General features: G+C 47.2%; 1 protein-coding gene and 1 long non-coding RNA gene across 2 annotated transcripts in view; one reads left to right on the forward strand and one right to left on the reverse strand.

Annotated features, from left to right (window-relative positions):
* Nucleotides 1-560: 560 nt before the first annotated feature.
* Nucleotides 561-14,247, reverse strand: LOC111555718. The gene is made up of 4 exons (XR_002735621.2): nt 13,696-14,247; nt 9,721-9,829; nt 6,939-7,114; nt 561-2,194 (listed from the first exon to the last, which is right to left on the reverse strand). It is a non-coding gene; the product is annotated as an uncharacterized LOC111555718 (long non-coding RNA).
* The window catches only part of VWC2 (von Willebrand factor C domain containing 2), a 143,509-nt gene continuing 137,363 nt past the window's right edge, over nt 11,861-18,006 (forward strand). The window contains exons 1-2 of the mRNA XM_023232058.2: nt 11,861-12,313; nt 13,537-14,335. Of these exons, the coding sequence (XP_023087826.1) occupies nt 13,640-14,335 (696 nt within the window). The 5' untranslated portion in view covers nt 11,861-12,313; nt 13,537-13,639. The remainder of the gene's footprint in view (nt 12,314-13,536; nt 14,336-18,006) is intronic.

Consider the following 18,006-nt stretch of genomic DNA (forward strand, 5'->3'; position numbering starts at 1 on the left):
TCAATAGCAAGGGTGACACCAGCCAGAGGATGGACTGGGCAGTTGCTGGGCAGATGTCCTGGAAGATTTTTTGTAGGGTTGTGACAGCCTTTTGGGTTTTGTAGCTTTTTTTATTATCAGGCATACAAGCATGAGAAGTCTCAGAGCCTTTCTCAGCATTATTTGTCAGCAGTTTCTTAACATTAGTGACTCCCTTTAGATTCTGACAACTTTCATAGCAGTCAGGGAGGATATTGACTGAAATAGACAACAGGAAAGTTACTGCGGGGTAACAATGTATATTTTGATTGGCATCTTGGTTACAAATGTATATATTTGTCAAAATTCATCCAAGTATATAAAGTCTATACATTTTATTGTATGTAAACTATTCCTCAGTAAAGTTGGTTAAAAATTACATAAGCATCTTCTAGATCTTTAGACGATCACCTTGCTGAGGGCCATCATGTGATTTTCTTTCTCACAGTTCAAATGTTTATTATTATGCTGATACTGCATTTGGTACAATTTTAATAGTCACAGATTCAATAAGAAACAGCAGAGAGTCTTCATAAATAACAGCTATAGTTATGTTAAGTAGAGGCCAGTGACTTTATGGGAAACCATCCTAATGAAGCATTGAAATAATCTAAATACAGAAAAATTTTGGAGAATCCTGGCCTTGCCAGGCAGGAACCCTCTGATAATGCTGAGCTCAGAACTCAGAGTAATTAGAAACATTGGCCTCCCAAGCTGAGCAGCCATGGGGCTTCAGGAATACTCTCTGCTCTGCCCTGGTAAGCTAATGTAGCTCATTTCCATTTCATTGGTTTTGTAGTTTATATCTGATCTGTAAGTTTATTTTTATAGTTGTCTAAAAGCTATAAGCCTAACAGTTTGTAGTGTTTTATGTTTGCGTATATATTTAACTAAAATTACAATAAAAAGAATTTAAGTCAACATTGGGGGTCTGTGAGAATATTTTCTACTTTAAAGAGATCAATACATTATTCAAGGCTGGAAAATGCTGAGTATTTCCAAATGGTGTTATAATTGGAAAAGATCCAGAAATCTTGAGTGGATGCTGGGGCTGCCAGAAAAAAATGGAGCAGAGCTGGCAACGTCGGCTCTTTGCACAATTCAGAACCAGTTCTGCATCTGAGCGCATACAGGCAGATTTGCTGGGATGGCATGAAAGGAATTCTTGTGCAGAATAAGCGGTGGCTTAATTTCTAAGAGAGCACTTTTGAGAATACTGAAAATAGGACTAAAAACCATTTATAGTCTAATTATTATGGTAGGATTTTGATATCTGCAGATATGTTGTCAGGCCACCATTTGAATTGTGATATAGCTGATTCGATTAACTAACCATTTTATTTGTCAGGGCTTCTGAAATTCCAAGTGACAGAAGACTTCAATTCAAATAAGCTTGGGGGGCGGGGTGTGGGGGAAGATGTGAATTTGCTCTGGTGATTACAAAGAGAACCAGTTAGAAACTTCTTTGACCCTGGAAAGACCTCGCACTTCACATCACATTATCAGGAGCTGATTTGTCTTCTTTTCGTGCTTCAGTTTTCTTCTGTACTGTCACCATTTCAGGTAGAACCTACCTACAACTTGTGGTGACCCTAGCAGGTGAAGCCTTAATTTTTACAAGATTCAAGTCTAGTAGGAAAAAGAAAAGACATATTTTATTTTCATACGGTTCAAGATGAACCCAGCCCTTGCAGGCTCAATGGGATTGATCACAGGAGCATCCTTGAACATCCAACATGACCAAAGGATGACAATGCTGGCCAGGCAGGGTCTGCTGCTGCAGCCAGCAGCTCCAACTGAGAATCAGGTGTGTTGAGACTGGGGCAGGAGTTGGTTCTCTAGAGGAAAACAGGTCAGTGTGTGTCATCAGAAGAAAGAGAACGGATATTGGGTGGCGAACATATCTGTTGTCAAATACATATCAATATCTCTCTTTCAGTGCACAATCTCCAACAAAATAGGTATTAGCATAAAAATAAATCTATGCTGAATTAACAGCAACAATATCTTTGAGGCACATGGCAGAAACATGATTTGAATGCAAGTATAGAAGGTGGCTTTGAAACTATTTGAAACATTTTACTCAAAGGATACTGGTGAACTTCTGGTTTCTGATCCAGCACATAAGGAGGGAAGAAGTCTTCTCAACACGCTTACAAGTCAAAAGCTGAGCGAACTGAAAAAGCAACGAAGAGCTCTTCTTAGATCTGTCAGGGAAGTGAGATCACAGGCCAAACCACTGCCTCTAAATTAGACAGACAAGTGAATGATGATTTATCAGAGCAGAAATCCATGGAGGAACAACCTCCATGGATCCGGTGCCAGGGTAGAAACACCTGAACTGTAATTGACGAAGTGCTGGGGGTTCATGGTGGACAAGTCTGGAGGTAAAAACTCTGGCTAGACCCAGTCACCAGGCACGGGGTGAAAGGGGCACATTTTTGTGAGTTTTGCCTCCTAGAGATCAAACAGGATCCTGCTTCCAGCAAGGGGAGGAGAATAGGAACTATTTTGAAATACACCAGCATTCTCTTCTTACCAAGGCCTGCCTTCAGAAGAAACTAGTTAACCAGAGACTCGCCTGCCACAGTTTTCTTGGAGTCTAACTACCTTGGGTGAGGGAAATACCAACTCCAACCCACTCCAGCCATCCTGTGCCACCTAAAGGGGGATAAAAAATTGAGAAGTACTTGATGAAGTTTACAGTCGAGAGGCACAGACTTGCCACATACTGAGACCTACTCTCAGGACTATAGCGTGTTCCTTTCCCCACATCTTACCACTACAGCACTAAAGGCCAATTGACACAGTTCCTTTCATGCATTAAATCATGCCCTGCTATCAAGAAAAAATTACAAAGCACACTGAAAGGCAAGCAAAACAAAACAAAACAAAAAAAGTTTGAAGAGACAGAACAGACATCAGAACCAGATATGGAAGGGATGTTGGAATTATCATACCAGAAATTTAAAACAACTATAATTAATATGCAAAGGGCACTAATGGATAAAGTAAATGCCATGCAAGAATAGTTGAACATTGTAAGCAGAGAAATAGAAATTCTAAGAAATTTTGGTTAACCAAAAAGAAACACTAGTGAAGAAAACCACTGTTAGAGAAATGCAGAATGCCTTTGATGAGCCTATTATTATTAAATAGTAGACTAGACATAGCTGAAAAAAGAATCCCTGAGTTTGAGGATATCTCAGAAGAAACTTCCAAAATTAAAAAGCCAAGAGAAAAAAGACTGAAAACAATAGAATGGAATTGAGAAAATTATCTGAGACAACTACAAAAGGAGCAATATATGTGCAATGGAAATTCCCAAAGGAGAAGAAAGAGAAAAAGGAACAGGAGAAATACTTGAAACAATAATGACTGAGAATTTCCTCAAGTTAATGTCAGATATCAAACTACAGATCGAGGAAACTCAGAGAACCCCAAGCAGGGACTGGTTATTTAATTTGCTGGAAGACAGAATGTCAATTATTAGAATAATAGACCAAACTGAATAATGTGATGTAAATAATGAAGTTAAAGGCTAATGACTAGGTACATAATACCAACTTCACAGAAATAAAATAGAGAAGACCTCTCCATTCTCAAATTCCATGGATTCCTGAGCATCTCTTCACTGGCCAGTGGTGGAAACCAGATGCTGAATTCCTCAATAGCCCCTCAAAGGATTGCTTTCTTGAATATCTCAAGGGAATAGGGAATAATTAGGATGCATAAGGTATGAGAAAAGCAATATAAGAAGAATTCTTGGCCCAGAACCACAGAAAAATTTCAGGTTTATTTATATTTGGTGCTGAAAGGAAGGAGTTTCTTTCAACAGCTGGAGATAAAACCTAGCTAGCATGTTCCTGAGTGAGGGGGTGAAGTGGTGCCTGGGAAAGCCCAGCAAATGCAGAGAAGTCCGGAGGCCTGTGCTCACTCAGTGCCCTAGGGCTCAGTGTATTTGCAGAACTGTTTTGCATGAGTAAGTACAGTGCTAGTGGGTTGGTGGTGAGGAGGTGGGGAGCTTAGGGGGAGGGGTGAGGGAGTGGAGGGGGTCGGTAATGGGAGATGTAGGAAAAAGCACTTTGTGTCATGTCGTTTTGTGATTCTTTGTTAATTCATCTGGTAAACATTCATTGTGCCCCAGCTGCCTGCTATAGATGCTACATGCTCTAGATGCTAGAAATAAAGAAGTGAGATAGAGTAGGGGTGGTCACTGTCATTGTCCTTGTTCCGTAAGTCCTAGATATCTATATGTTCTCATGTTTAGATCCCATGAAGTTGTTTGGAATAAGGACTTATCGCCTTGTGATGATGAGCCCAGGATTCTTCTGAAGCACACACCCACTGTCCCAGCCCAAGTAGGAGGCCCACTGTCAGGGTTTTAAGTAGTGTCAGGGAGAAGTCAGGTTCTTGATCATCTGTTTACAGAGGGAATCCCTTGTACCACCCATCCTCAGGTTCTGCCATTGTCCTGTATAGCTAGTGATACTTGGGAAAGAATTGAGGAACCCCAGAGAATTTCAAAGCCCCCTTGGCACACCAGGGAATGTTCTAGAGCTCAACCAGCTTGGGAACAAGGAGATAAGTCATCCAGGCAGACCCATTTTCCTGACTCTCCACCAAAGATGCATGTGGCCCTGTGATATTGTGAAATATATATTTGGTCTTCAACTCTGCTTCCTGGCATATATCTGCTAAAATCTTTAGAGTCTCCAAAGTAATCTTTTTGTATTTTAATAAGTCCATCATGATGTAACCTACATGCCTGCCTAGCGAAGCCTCCATAAACACCCAAAAGGATAGCATTTGAAGAGCTTCAGGATAGCTGAATGCACAGTGGTTCCTATGAGGGTGGGGCACCTGGAGAGGACACGGAAGTTCCATGCCTCTTCCCCCACACCTTGCTTAAGGATCTCTTCATCTGTATCCTTTGTAATATCCTTTATAATAAACTGGTAAACAAAGTGTTTCCCTGACTTCTGTGAGCCACTCTAGTAAATTAATCAAACCCAAGGAGGTGGCTTATGGAATCCCCAATGTATAGCCAGTCATTCAGAAGCACAGGTAAAACAACCTGGGTCTTGAGATTGGCATCAGAAGTGGAGGCAGTCTTGGGGACTGAGCTCCCAACGCATGGAATCTGAGGCTATCTCCAAATAGATGGAGTTGGAATTGAACTGAAGGACACCCAGTTGGTGTCTACTGCAGAATCGACTGCTTGCTTTATGGTTAGGGGTAATCCCCAAACATGTGGCCACAGAAGTTTTCTGTGTTGATCGTCATGGTGTGAAAGCAAATTAAAAATAGAGTTTGTTTTTTTCCCTTAGCCGCTCACTCATTATGAGCCCACCTGGAAACATCCTCCTCTTCCTGCACTGCTTTCTGCTGTGCTCAGCCAAGCAAAGCATCCCCTACATAGTCTACAGGGTATAAATAACACTCCATCTCTTGTGGTATCACAGCCAGATCCAGTGTCTGGCTCCTGGGAAGACCATGGGCCAGAGAAGTCAGGAGAAAACACATCCCAAGTCAGAAGGGCTCCAGAGTGGATTTCAGGTTCCCTTATTGACTCCAGGGAAAAATCTTGCCCAAATAAGGCCACATGGCATGCGGCACTAGCCAGAGATTTCCTCCTTTGGAACTCTCCAAAGGTAAGAGGAAACACCTTTACAAATGTAACCTGAAGCTTCTTACCTCTGCTTTATGGACCTAGATCCTTTCCCACTATTGCACAGTGCTATGCCATCTGCAATTCCAACCATTCTAAGCCAACTGCTTATTGTACTTCTTAGAGTAGCAAATTTTGATAGGCCTTTGTTTCACAATTGTTTCTGAAACTTCTTTGGTCCGTATCTATGGGGCCTGGGGCCTATGATACCACTACAGTGGATGACTTAATAGTCTACAAAAAATGGATCCCTGGAAACCTCCTTGAGGAGTAAGATTTTGCCACTGATTTCAGAAGAATATCTGTGAGTCATCCATTTGATTATCTGAACAGATGCTGCTGACTTCTGGCATCATAGCAGAAGGGATGAGTCCCCAAGGTGTGTTGTAATCAGGCAGCATGTGCGGCGGGTCAGCCCAGGGAACAGTAACTCTCCACCGCAGACATGTATCAAAAGGGGAAGCAGTAATGGAGCTGTTGCCCTGCCGACTGGTAGCTCGTTCCAGAGCAGAACTTTAATTAGTGGCTCCCTTAACAGCCAGATCTGCTCTGTGTACATCCATAAAAAGCCATCTGAACACCAAAGTGGCTTCTCCCACTCATTAATGGTCACCTTTCTGCTTGAACCACAACAATCCTGCTGACCCTTGATTTCAGGTGGAAGAGGCTTCTATTCCCTCTAACCCTCAAAGATGAAGGTTTCAAAGCATTTCCTTCACTGGCCCAAACCCAGAATTCAAGTTAAATGGCTTTGCCAAAGGTGTGAACTAAGTGAAGGAAAGCTCTTCTCCTTGGGCTCAGGCAATCTGCAGTCAGCGGGAGGAGTGAGTGCATGAGCAGGAGTGGGGAGCCCTTTGTGTTTTCTGCAGATACTGCTGCAGCTGCTGTGCCTGGAACACACAGTTCTGGGGAGGCCCTCCTTCCCCAGGGCAGCCACACTGTCTCTTCACCCATAAAGGTGAGGCGTGGCAGCATTCTGCCAGTTCTCTCCACTGCCACCTGTAAAGCTGGCTCGTCTATGTATCACAAGCAGCTCTCCCCATAGAACAAATATGCAAGGTTCCTTCGCTGGCTCTGCGTTCCATTAAGGCCTTCTTGGTTTCCTGGTCAGGTCTGCAGTCATCCTAACTTCGTTTATGTTTTATTCCACACAGTCTCTTTTCCACTTTCAAACCACAAACAGCTGGCACCCTCAGTTGCAGCAGACAACCTTGTCTCATCCCTCTGTGAGCACACCTAAGCTCCTTACCTCTCTTCTATTTCACTTGCGACTGGATGCCCTGTGGTGCCTCTCCTCCCAAGGCATGATCTCTTGTGTTTTCCTCCCAGGCAAATCTGCTCCTTGACTCTTCTTCCTCAGGGTATGGGATAATATGCATCAAGGGATCCTTTCTCAGCCATGCATGTGTTGATGTGTTCTCTCATCTGTTGGCAAACATGAGTCCCTGTTAGAGGGGGTCCTGGCCTGAGGACATGAAGATAGAGCCAGCATCTCAGGACTGCTCCCAAGGCCCCCTACAACCAACCCACTCTGGTCCTTGCATGACCTGTTGCTTCTCTGCTGTGATGAATGTTAAGTCCCAGTGCATGAGGTTGTGCAGTTCTGGCTGGATAGAGAAGCTCGGGAGAGCCAGTTTATCCAGAATAGTAAGTCATTGACCCAAAACAGCCCACTTGGAGGAGATAGCAGTGGGGGTGTGGGACAGGACACTGGGGGTGCCGTCACAGGTGTCACTGTCAACCAGGCACTTGCCCTTATTAGCTGGGTAACCTTAGTCAAGTCTCAACCTCTTTCAGGTGTGGTTTCCCATAGGCAAAATGAAAAACAATAATGGTTGCTAAGACTAGTAGTACTGTTAGAAATTAAATGAGATGGTTGTGAACTTGCCCAATATTGTATAAGCAAGTGAATTTCTCCTAGTTTTGGCTTTCCTTCCTTCCCGCTCTCCTTTTTCCATCCTCCTTCTTTCCCTCCTTCCTTCCTTCTTCCCTTTCTTCAATCCTTCTTCTTTCCATTTTTTCTTCCTTCTTTTTCCCTTTCTTCTTCGTTCCTTCCCTCTCTCCCTTCTTCCCTTCCTTTCCTTCCTCCCTCTTCTTACTTTCTCCCTTCCTTCCTCTCTTCCTCAATTCTTCTCTTCCTCCTACCCTCTCTTCATTCCTTCCTTCTTTCCCTCTTTCCTTTCTTCTTCTCTTCCCTTGTTCTTTCTTTCCTTCCTTCCTATGTTTTTTCCCTTTCCTTCATCCTTCTTCTTTCCCTCTCCCACCTCCATTCCCTCTCTACTTCTTTCCATCCCTCACTACCTTCTTCTTCTCTTTCTCTACTTCATTTCTTCATTCCTCCTTTCTCTCTTTCCTTCCTTCCTCTCTCCCTTCTTCCCTCCGGTGCTCTTCTTCTCTCCCTCCCTCGCTTTTCTTCTCTCCCTCCCTCTGAGTCACCTTCCCTTCCTTTCTCCCCTCCCTCGATCACTCCTTCTTTCCTTCCCTCCTTCTATTGCTGCTTTCTTCCCTCCTTTTCCCCTTCCCTCCTCAATTGGTCCTATTGGCTCTAAGAATAGAAGGATGAATAAAGCATAGCCACTGCCCTTAAATAAACAACAATTTCAGAGGTGAGTACAGACAATCTGGAGCTATGAAAAAGTTGACTGTTATAAAGGACATTAAAAAAAACAAAAGTTGGCATTAAAAAAAGTTTAAGGGACATAAAAAAAAGTTGACATAAAAAATTGACTGTTACAAGAGACATAAACCATTCTCTGGGGAGAAAATAAAGGTAAGATTAATTCTGCCAAAAGGGACAGGAAAGGTGACTGGCCTAGAATCCTGCCTGGAACCCACTTGCTCTGCATTGCTCAGGGTTGGCCCTGTGGCCAAGCTCAGACTGTCACACCGGCTACTAAATATGACTGTATCTCAGCAGATGGATTTAACTCTTGCGCACAGGAAGAAAATGGACCAACGAACTCAGTTAAAACAGGGCATGAAAGCAGAAATGTGCTATATTCCTAGAGTGCTTTGGACTTCCTATTCATTCAGAGATCCTCTCTTTTTCCTTTTAAAGGTGAGAAAACAAAGAACCTGTAACACTGAGTGACTTGTTCAAAGTTGCAAAACTGGCCTCCGGTGGAACTTGGATTACACCCATGTCACCTCACTCCCTGACCAGAGATCTTTCTGCTGCTGCCTTGCAAACTGTAGCCTGGAAAAAACGAAAGGAGAGAAAAGGAAAGACGAAGGGAAAGGCAAAAGGGAAGGGGGGAAAAGAAGAGGAAGGGGAGAGAAAGAGAAGGGAAAGGGAAGGGAAGAGGAGAGTAGCGGAGAGGAGGGGGAAAGGAGGGGGAGAGGACGGGGAGAGGTGGGGGAGAGGAGGGGGAGGGAAGGGGAGGGGAGGGAAAGGAAGGGAAAATGGGGGAAAGGGAAGAGAAGGGAAAGGAAAAGAAGGGAAAGGAAAGCAAGGGAAAGGAAAATAAGTGGAAAGGAAGAAAGGAAAGAGGGAGGGAGGGAATAAAGGAAAGAAGAAAAGAAATGAGGGAGAGAAAGAGGAAAAGGAAAAGAGAGAGATAGAGGAGGGAGGCAGAAAGGGCAGAAGGAGGACGAAGGGAAGGAAGGAAAGAAAGGAACAAAGAAGGAAGGAAAGAAGAAAAGTGAATTACAATTCATTGCACTGGCAATAAATAAATTATATATTCCTTTAGTGCCTGCAAAATCCTCTATATTTTCTCAAATTACTCAGCTCATCGAGCTGCATGGGTATTGTTCTTCTTCACAAAGAACAGCAATCCCTTGGAAACTGCTTTCCTGCCTCTTTCTGTTAGCCCTATAACACTATCTCTGAGAACATCTAACAGAACAAAGCCATTTGGACACTTGGTCACTTAATTCATCCTCAGTTTTGTCAGGCCTCTTCTTGAAAACTTGGCTATCTCATATTCATGGCTCTCTACTGGAACCAGCTGGCTGGGACAAGGAGTTTCCGATTCAAAGAGACCAGTGATCGAGGTGGGATCAATAAAAAGACATCATTATTTCCTCACCTGAGCCCCCAATCAATTTTTCAGTTAGAATCCTGGACACATACACCGTTACTGTTTCTTCTTATTAGTCACACGTTTGGGACTACTCCATTGTAACCACATGAGAGTACTGTTGGCAAAACAAAACAAACAGGGCATTTAATGACAAGAACAGAATTAGCTAACAAACTAAGTCAAATAACAAAATTTGTAGCCTAACCCATGCTATAAAAACTTGATTTTATAGAACTGAGGACCCATTTTGCACATTACATATGATCACACCTTGAGGTGTGTTTTTATTTCGGTGGTATTGTGAAAGGTGTGATATTTGGAATAGAGGCACCATAAAGACACGGAAGCCATAACTGATTAGAGCATGTGATGAGAGGCAGGTGGGTGGGTAGGCTGCTGCAGCCACAGGCAAATGTGGCCTATCTCTTTTCTGACGGTAACAAGAAATGAAAGGGCCGAGTGTGGTGGCTCACACCTGTAATTCCAGCACTTTGAGAGGCCGGGTGGATCATTTGAGGTCAGGAGTTCAAGACCAGCCTGGGCAACAAAGCAAGACTCCATCTCTACAAAAAAAATAATAAAAAACCCGTTAGCCCTGTGTGATGACCTGTACACCCAGCTCCCTCAGAGGCTGAGGCAAGAGTTTGAGGCTGTAGTGAGCCGTGATCATGTCACTGCACTGAAGCCTGGATGACAAAGTGAGATCATGTCTCCAGAGCATTAAAGAAAAAAAAAAAAAAAGGAAAAATGAGAGTAGAACCGAAACAGCAGAAGGGCTCATATTATCCTGGACATAGAAATCCTCCATCCAGGCCGGGCGCGGTGACTCATGCCTGTAATCTCCGCATTTGGGGAGGCCGAGGCAGGCGGATCAGGAGATCAGGAGATCCAGATCGTTCTGGATAACACGGTGAAACCCCGTCTCACTAAAAATACAAAAACAAAATTAGCCGGTGGGTGGTGGTGGCTGACGCCTACAGTCCCCGCTACTCAGGAGGCTGAGGCTGGCATGAATCCGGGAGGCGGAGCTTGCAGTGAGTGGAGATCAGCCACTGCACTCCTGCCTTGGGCCACAGAGCAAGACTCCGTCTCAAAAACGAACAAACAAACAAAAAAACCAGAAAGAAATCCTCCATCCAGCCCTGTTGCCCTGTTGGTTCTGTGTGTGTTGGAGGGGGTAGAGGGGGAGCCTTCTAAGAAGGCTTTCAAGGAGGGCTTCCTACCACCTCAGCTAAGACTTGTTTGTCTATACAATTAAAAGGTAGAGAGAAATACTTTGTCCTAAACCAGTCTCCCCAGTTTCCACCAGCCAGAGCGCCTGACCTTGCAGGGAAGGTTATCCGTTTACCGTCCGAGCACTTTCGGGGATTCTAAAATGCCATGAGTGGGAACCAGTGCCCTAGGAACGGCCATTTCCATGAAAATTCCATTTCGGGGATTAATCTGAACAGGTGCTATTGACTTTTTCTCCTGTACACAACATCAAAGAGTAAAAACAACCAGGCCTCTGCTTAACAGTTGAGGATTCCAGCCAAGTTAGGAAACAGGTTTCTATTTGTAGCAGAAGAGTGAGCAGGCAGGAAGAGGAAGATGGGAGCGGGGAGAGACTGGCAGAGATTCAGAAAGTTCGCGCTTGAGATTTTTACGTTTCTTACTCATACACGTCTATTTCTCTGGGTTTCTGAATGCGAAGACGAAAAAGTCTCAACAGTCTGCTAAACTAACACGGCCTTCGAATCCCAAACTCAACACGGTAGCTGAACCAAGCCGTCCACAAAGAGGAAAGCCAGAGGGGGCCAATTAGGGAGGAAGAAATTAAAGAAAAGAGAAAAGCCAAGATGAAAGGTCCAGCGCAAAGTGAGTGACACGCCTGGAGAATGGCAACCCTAGCACGGTCTGCGGCCGGCGGCGGAGGTGGGGACGCGGCCGCGCGGATGACTGACAGGTGGGTCTGGCGCAGCAAAGGGAGCGGGTGCGGCGGCGGGGCCTCCCCGGGGGCAGCACGAGGGCCTCCCCTGGGGCAGCGCGGGCCGAGGCGGCGCCTCCCGAGCGGGGGCAGCAGAGGAGGGAGCGGAGCGGGAGCCAGGCGGAGGCGGCTGCGGCAGGGGGAGGCGGTGGCAGGCGCGCTGGCTCCCATGCTGGCCTCGGTGCCACTAGCGCGTCTGCCGCGCTCCCGGCTTCTCTTTCCCCTCCGAGGCGCAGCGGCTGCCCAGACATTCCGGCTGCCGGGACTGGATAACTCCCCGAACCCCTCCGCGGAGAGGAGTGAGGCGGCGCCTGGGTGCCGTCCGGAGTGCGCTTGGTCTTGGAGAAGTGGGGACGAGGCTGGAGGATGAGCGGCTGAGGGCGACGCGGGCACTGATGCGAGTTGGGGCCGCGACCACCGGCAGCTGGCAGCGCGATGAGCGAGTCCCCGGAGACGCCCTAGCCTGGTGCGCGCGCCGGGCGGAGCGCGCAGGTGGGGCTGGTCTCTCCGCGGTCCGCCCCGCGTGGGTCCCCTACCGGCCCAGGATGGGCGCTGGCAACCCGCGTCCGCGCCCGCCGCTGCTACCCCTGCGCCCGCCACGAGCCCGGCGTCCGGCCCACGCCTTGCGCTCATGTATGTAGGTTGGGCGCTGGTCTTCAGGGCTGAGGGTGCATGCTGGGTGTCCCCGCGCTGCCGGACGCGCTCCCGCTCTGTTCCGCCGCTCAGCTGCTCCGGAGGAACCCCCCCTCCCCCGCCCAAGTTTGTGAATATGGGCGTTTCGCCCAGTGTTGAGGTCGGAAGGGACCGGGCAGGGGGTGAGCCAGGCCGGGCACGTTCGGAGCCCTAAGGGAGGAGGGCTGAGGGGGAGGGGACAGACGCACTGGAGTGCGCAGAGTGGGGGCGTTCGGGGAGTGAGGCAGAGAGAGGCTGGATTGCCGGTGTCCTGCGGCGTATCGGGCTCTCCCAGCCCCTTTGGGCGGCAGAAACTTTGGAATCCAGAAAGGCTGGCGAGGGTCCGGCGAGTAGGAGGGTCTCGCCCCCACTCTGCGCCCTGGAGCCCCAGCCTTCCGCACTGCACTCCTTGGTGCTGCCCGGGCGCTTCTGCTCCGCAGCCAGGACCCTACAAGACTGAGCGCCGCGGCCCGCGACCTGCCTCCCGAGGCTCCCAGGGGCGGGCCGGCCGAGGAACTGAAGCCCCGGGAATCCCCGACTCGGCCCTCTGGGAAGGGGTCGAGGGCATCTTTTCCAGCAAACCGGGCTTAGAGAGCAGGGAGGGGTCATCTGCTCCCGAGACGGGAGGCTTTTAAGAAGTTGTTAGAAATGAATCGTGGAGTCCTAGGAGAAGCTTTGTTTAACCTCCCCGCATTTTCCCAGCACAAACCCCTAAAGCAAATGAGGAAGAGTTTCCCTCTTATCTTCCTGTACTTTCGTCTGTCTCTAACTCCACTGCTGAATTCTCCATTTAATAACCTTCGGGAAATGTGGCCAGGACCTAGGGAGGGACACCCTGGGTGCCCGAATTACGTGGTTCCCAGCAGAGCTTTTGCAAGGGGGCGCGGGCCCTGCTCGCTGCGTTCCCTGGGCTCGGCAAGCCGCTCTTGGCCATCTCCAACACTAATCACGACTACATCAGAAACACGCCGGCCGGTGTCGTTCTTGGATTTCGTTTCCAATATATCGCTCCGCAATTTGTGATGTCTAAGAACCCCGGCCGTGCACCGACGCTGGGCATGCTGCCCCCGCCCCCGTCGCCCAGCTCGTTAATCTAGAGCTATGCCGGAGCCCGGGTGGGGGCCGCGGCGGGCCGGGGCGCGCGCGGGCCGCGGGGCTCAGTTGTGCTGCTGTTCTCTCCGCAGGGACGGCGGCTCCCGGCTGGCGGCGGCGCGCCCCCGGGCTGTGAATGCGACTCGCCCCTCGGCCGCGCTCCCCGCCCGCCCGCCCGCCGGGACGTGGTAGGGGATGCCCAGCTCCACTGCGATGGCAGTTGGCGCGCTCTCCAGTTCCCTCCTGGTCACCTGCTGCCTGATGGTGGCTCTGTGCAGTCCGAGCATCCCGCTGGAGAAGCTGGCCCAGGCACCAGAGCAGCCGGGCCAGGAGAAGCGTGAGCACGCCTCTCGGGACGGCCCGGGGCGGGTGAACGAGCTCGGGCGCCCGGCGAGGGACGAGGGCGGCAGCGGCCGAGACTGGAAGAGCAAGAGCGGCCGTGGGCTCGCCGGCCGTGAGCCGTGGAGCAAGCTGAAGCAGGCCTGGGTCTCCCAGGGCGGGGGCGCCAAGGCCGGGGATCTGCAGGTCCGGCCCCGCGGGGACACCCCGCAGGGGGAAGCACTGGCTGCAGCCGCCCAGGACGCGATTGGCCCGGAACTCGCACCCACGCCCGAGCCACCAGAGGAGTACGTGTACCCGGACTATCGCGGCAAGGGCTGCGTGGACGAGAGCGGCTTCGTGTACGCGATCGGAGAGAAGTTCGCGCCGGGCCCCTCGGCCTGCCCGTGCCTGTGCACCGAGGAGGGGCCGCTGTGCGCGCAGCCGGAGTGCCCGAGGCTGCACCCTCGCTGCATCCACGTCGACACGAGCCAGTGCTGCCCGCAGTGCAAGGAGAGGAAGAACTACTGCGAGTTCCGGGGCAAGACCTATCAGACTTTGGAGGAGTTCGTGGTAAGAGGCGAACGCCCGCCGGGCGACTTTGAACCTTCCAGGAAGGGGTGGAACAGCTTTGGTTCTGTGGTCCCCCACTTTGAAGAAGAGGTGCTCTCTGGTTCTCAGAGGTGGAGAGCGCTGTGCTCAAGACCCTTTGACATGACCTCTCTTTTTCAGGGCAGAGGTAATCCTTCCAAGAGCACTGTGGCCAATCCATAGGGATTCCTTCGGTGTTCACTTTAAAAGGGCTCCATGAGGATGAAGCCCATGGCACTGAAGGGAAGGGTCCCAACAGGTATCAGAGGGACTTTCAACATTAATTTACTGCTCCTAATTTGGGAATGTTGTCGCTGAAATGCTCAACCTGCTTTCAAACACAGGGTAATTTACTATGCCATTTGGGATATATTTTTCAACTAATAGCTAATTAAGGGAGACTATTCATACAAATAAGCCATTTCCCTAGATTATGTGTTTAGGGTATCATGTAAATGTTCTAAAAATTAAAAGAAAAAAATATTTGCTCATGGGGTGCCAAATCACAGTGGATGGCGAAACCAACAAGTGCAGTTAATGGTTAAAAATTGTTTTGATTTAGATACGTAGTAGTAGTGTTAATAATACCAGCCATCTCTCTAATGCCTACTGTGCGTCAAGATCCCACTGTTTTACATGTACATTAGTTAAATCTCATACCATGCTAGGAGGTGGATTATTATCCATTGTCTCCATTTTATGGAGAAGAGGAAACAGACACAGAATATTTAAATAATGTGTTGAAGGCAGAGCAGTTATTAAGAAGCAGATTCATATGTCAAACTAAGCAGTTCTACTCCACAGCTTAGGTTTTTAACCCTTATACTCTACTTGAACAAAAAGCCCAGCTCCACTGGGGCTTTAGTTTGGGTGAAGATGTTGCACTGCATGCACAGGCTCCAGGTAAAATCCCTGCAAGTGGGCTGGGGGCCTGAGAGAGAAACACCTCAAGGTAGGCTCAACCTATGGCCTGCCTGGACTTGGCCCATTGATTTGCCAGGCCATAGCTGTCCTTTTCCCACCTGCAGAGGGCGTCATGGAACGTGCAGCTACTAAAGCAAAGCTCCGCAGGCACGTAGGGAGGAATTCTGCTGGAATACCCCTCCTGGAATTAGCCTGTGAGATCTGCTAATTCCCAGGATGTGAAGGCCATGTAGTTACTGACTTGTGGCAATGAATTATCAAGTGTTACAGAAGTACAAAGCCAGGAAGGACATATCTATATATGGTGTACAAAGTATGGAAAGAGTGCTGGAATTGAGTCAGGAAACATGGTTATCCATTCTGGCTTTACCACTGACCAGCTGCAGGACTGGAACAAAAGACATATCCCCTCTGGGTTTCTTTTCTCTTATCTGTAAGATAAGGGGCCAGCTATCCCTAGGCTCATGTAGCAAAATATAGCTCCAGGCATACATTGCTTAAGTACTAACATTTGACTTCAGCCCTTTGGAGAAAGACAGCTGAGAGGAGCAACTCATATGATCCACGCCCAGGCCATACAAAATTAACTAAACCAGAAACCCTGCCCTCAAAATGCTTCCTATGGGAGGCTCTGGTAGTTACCTCTCCAGATGTTTTGGGTGCAATACAAAAGTGCACAGGCAAATGTGTCCAGGTAAAGGAACTTGTGGGTGCCAGAAGACCCCAGAGGAGAGGCCTTCCATTTTGGCCTGGAGCAGGGTCGTAGAACACTAGAACAATTCTCTTAAGTTTTGAATTGGTAACATCATTGGCTCTTCTAAAGTCAAAGATAAGCAAGCAGTGGTTTGTAATTAATTCCTTTTGTTGTTTGCACTGTTTATAGTTCCATAGTAATTTCTTAGAATTGTCATAAGAGGTAAACTGAGGAATTAGTAGCACTTTGATCTAGAAAGCCCAAATACTTCAGTGTCCACTTACCTACCTGAGATCACAGGTAAAGGGAATAATTCAAACTTCTGTCTTAATTGTACATGCTAAATGCTAGCAGCCGTGAAGCTGCTTTTGTCAATGGAGGAGAGGGATCTCTTATTTAATTCCTCTTTGCTACCTGTTTGGTAGTCCATAGGTAGAATGTGTTTTCAAACTCTGAGGACAGGAGATGATACTGACAAAAGGGAAATTGGAAAGATTACAATCTTAGGAAGAATTAAAATACCAGTAAAGCTATTTTTGGAGTATTAAATGCGTCTTCCATCTTCAAATGACATTTCATTCTAAACTTTCATCAATTATTACCAGATGCTGGGATGCACACATGCTTGAAAGTTGCAAAGTTGTTACACATTTTTAATTATATGCTTGTTCTTATGTCAACTACATAAAGGTTTTATAGTGTTATATCATGTTTACTCCTTTTTGTTAGTATCAGGAACATTTCTAGGCATTCCTCTAATTTATCGTGGCCTTGTGCAGGCCATTTATTGTCTCCATTTTTCTTTCCTTCAGTGTACAAAAGAGAAAGCAATGCTTTTTTTGAAGAATGTTGAAAATATGAATGTAGAATGTTATAGGGTTAGTTGTGAGTCCACGGGGTTTGTGGGTTGTAGTAATAGAGATTTGTCGTGATGCTGAGTACCAGGGCACAGAAATTGTTAACATGCCTGCTCTGGGTATTCTGGGTTTCAGAGAGAGATAAATTGTACTCTGTAGTTTGCATAGCACAAAGTACATGGAAAACAAAAAAGGAAAGCATTTCTGTCTGAAGTGCTTTGCACTTCTCTGAAGAAAATGTGATTCAAATGGAGATTGTGGTACAGTAGGGTCATGACCGGAACACTGTTTACTTTAGCAAGGAAGGAAGTGAAAGTGAGATTACTTGGGCCCCAGTCCCCGCAAGATGCTAGATCCTTTTAAGAGTCTGTTCTCTGCTTCCAAGAAGGGGGGGGGGGAATTACTAGTTATTGATGGAGGCTTGACCCTCTTTGAGCAGTAGATTAACCCCAGAGCCTGCCTGTGCTTGTGATGTGCAGGGTATTTGGCTCCGGCAGGAGTGTGGTTTCTCCTTGTCTTCATAGGCTTCTCTTTTGTTGGGCATGTTTTCTTGCTGCCTTCTCTACTCAGTTTTCTGCATATTCTGAACCTGTTCTTTCCCTTCTCTCTGTACTCTTTTACCCCATTAAAACTTCCTCTCCTTACAGCCTGTTTGATCTCAGTTAGATACTTGTGAAAGATCTCACTGATTCCACAAAATACCATTAAGCTGCTAATAATAATGAGAGTAATGTGTTCATTCCTCCAGGGATGGTTGTAATTTAATTTGTACATTCAAATAAAAACATAATTAATAATAGAATTTTCTCCACTGCCTCTCAAATGATACCAAATGTCTTTTTTTCTTTAACTTAGACCAGCAGGCATCCAACTTTGAATAAGGAAGCTTGTCTATTGGCTTATTATTATTATTTTTTTTTAGTAAAGGAATGATATTTTTAACTGTTTTGTGCTTCCTACAGTATATTAGTCTGCTAGGGCTGCTGGAGCAAAGGAACACAGACTGGGTAATTTAAACAGAAATTTGTTGTCTGGAAATCCAAGATTTCCAGACTTCCAGTTTTGCAAGTAATCTGGAAGTCCAAGATCAAGGCGTTGGCGGGGCTGGTTTCTTCTGAGGCCTCTCTCCTTGGCTTGCAAATGTCCATCTTCTCCCTGGGTTTTTTCGTGGTGTTCCC

This window comes from Piliocolobus tephrosceles, chromosome 8 (assembly GCF_002776525.5).
Source record: "Piliocolobus tephrosceles isolate RC106 chromosome 8, ASM277652v3, whole genome shotgun sequence".
NCBI lineage: Eukaryota > Metazoa > Chordata > Mammalia > Primates > Cercopithecidae > Piliocolobus > Piliocolobus tephrosceles.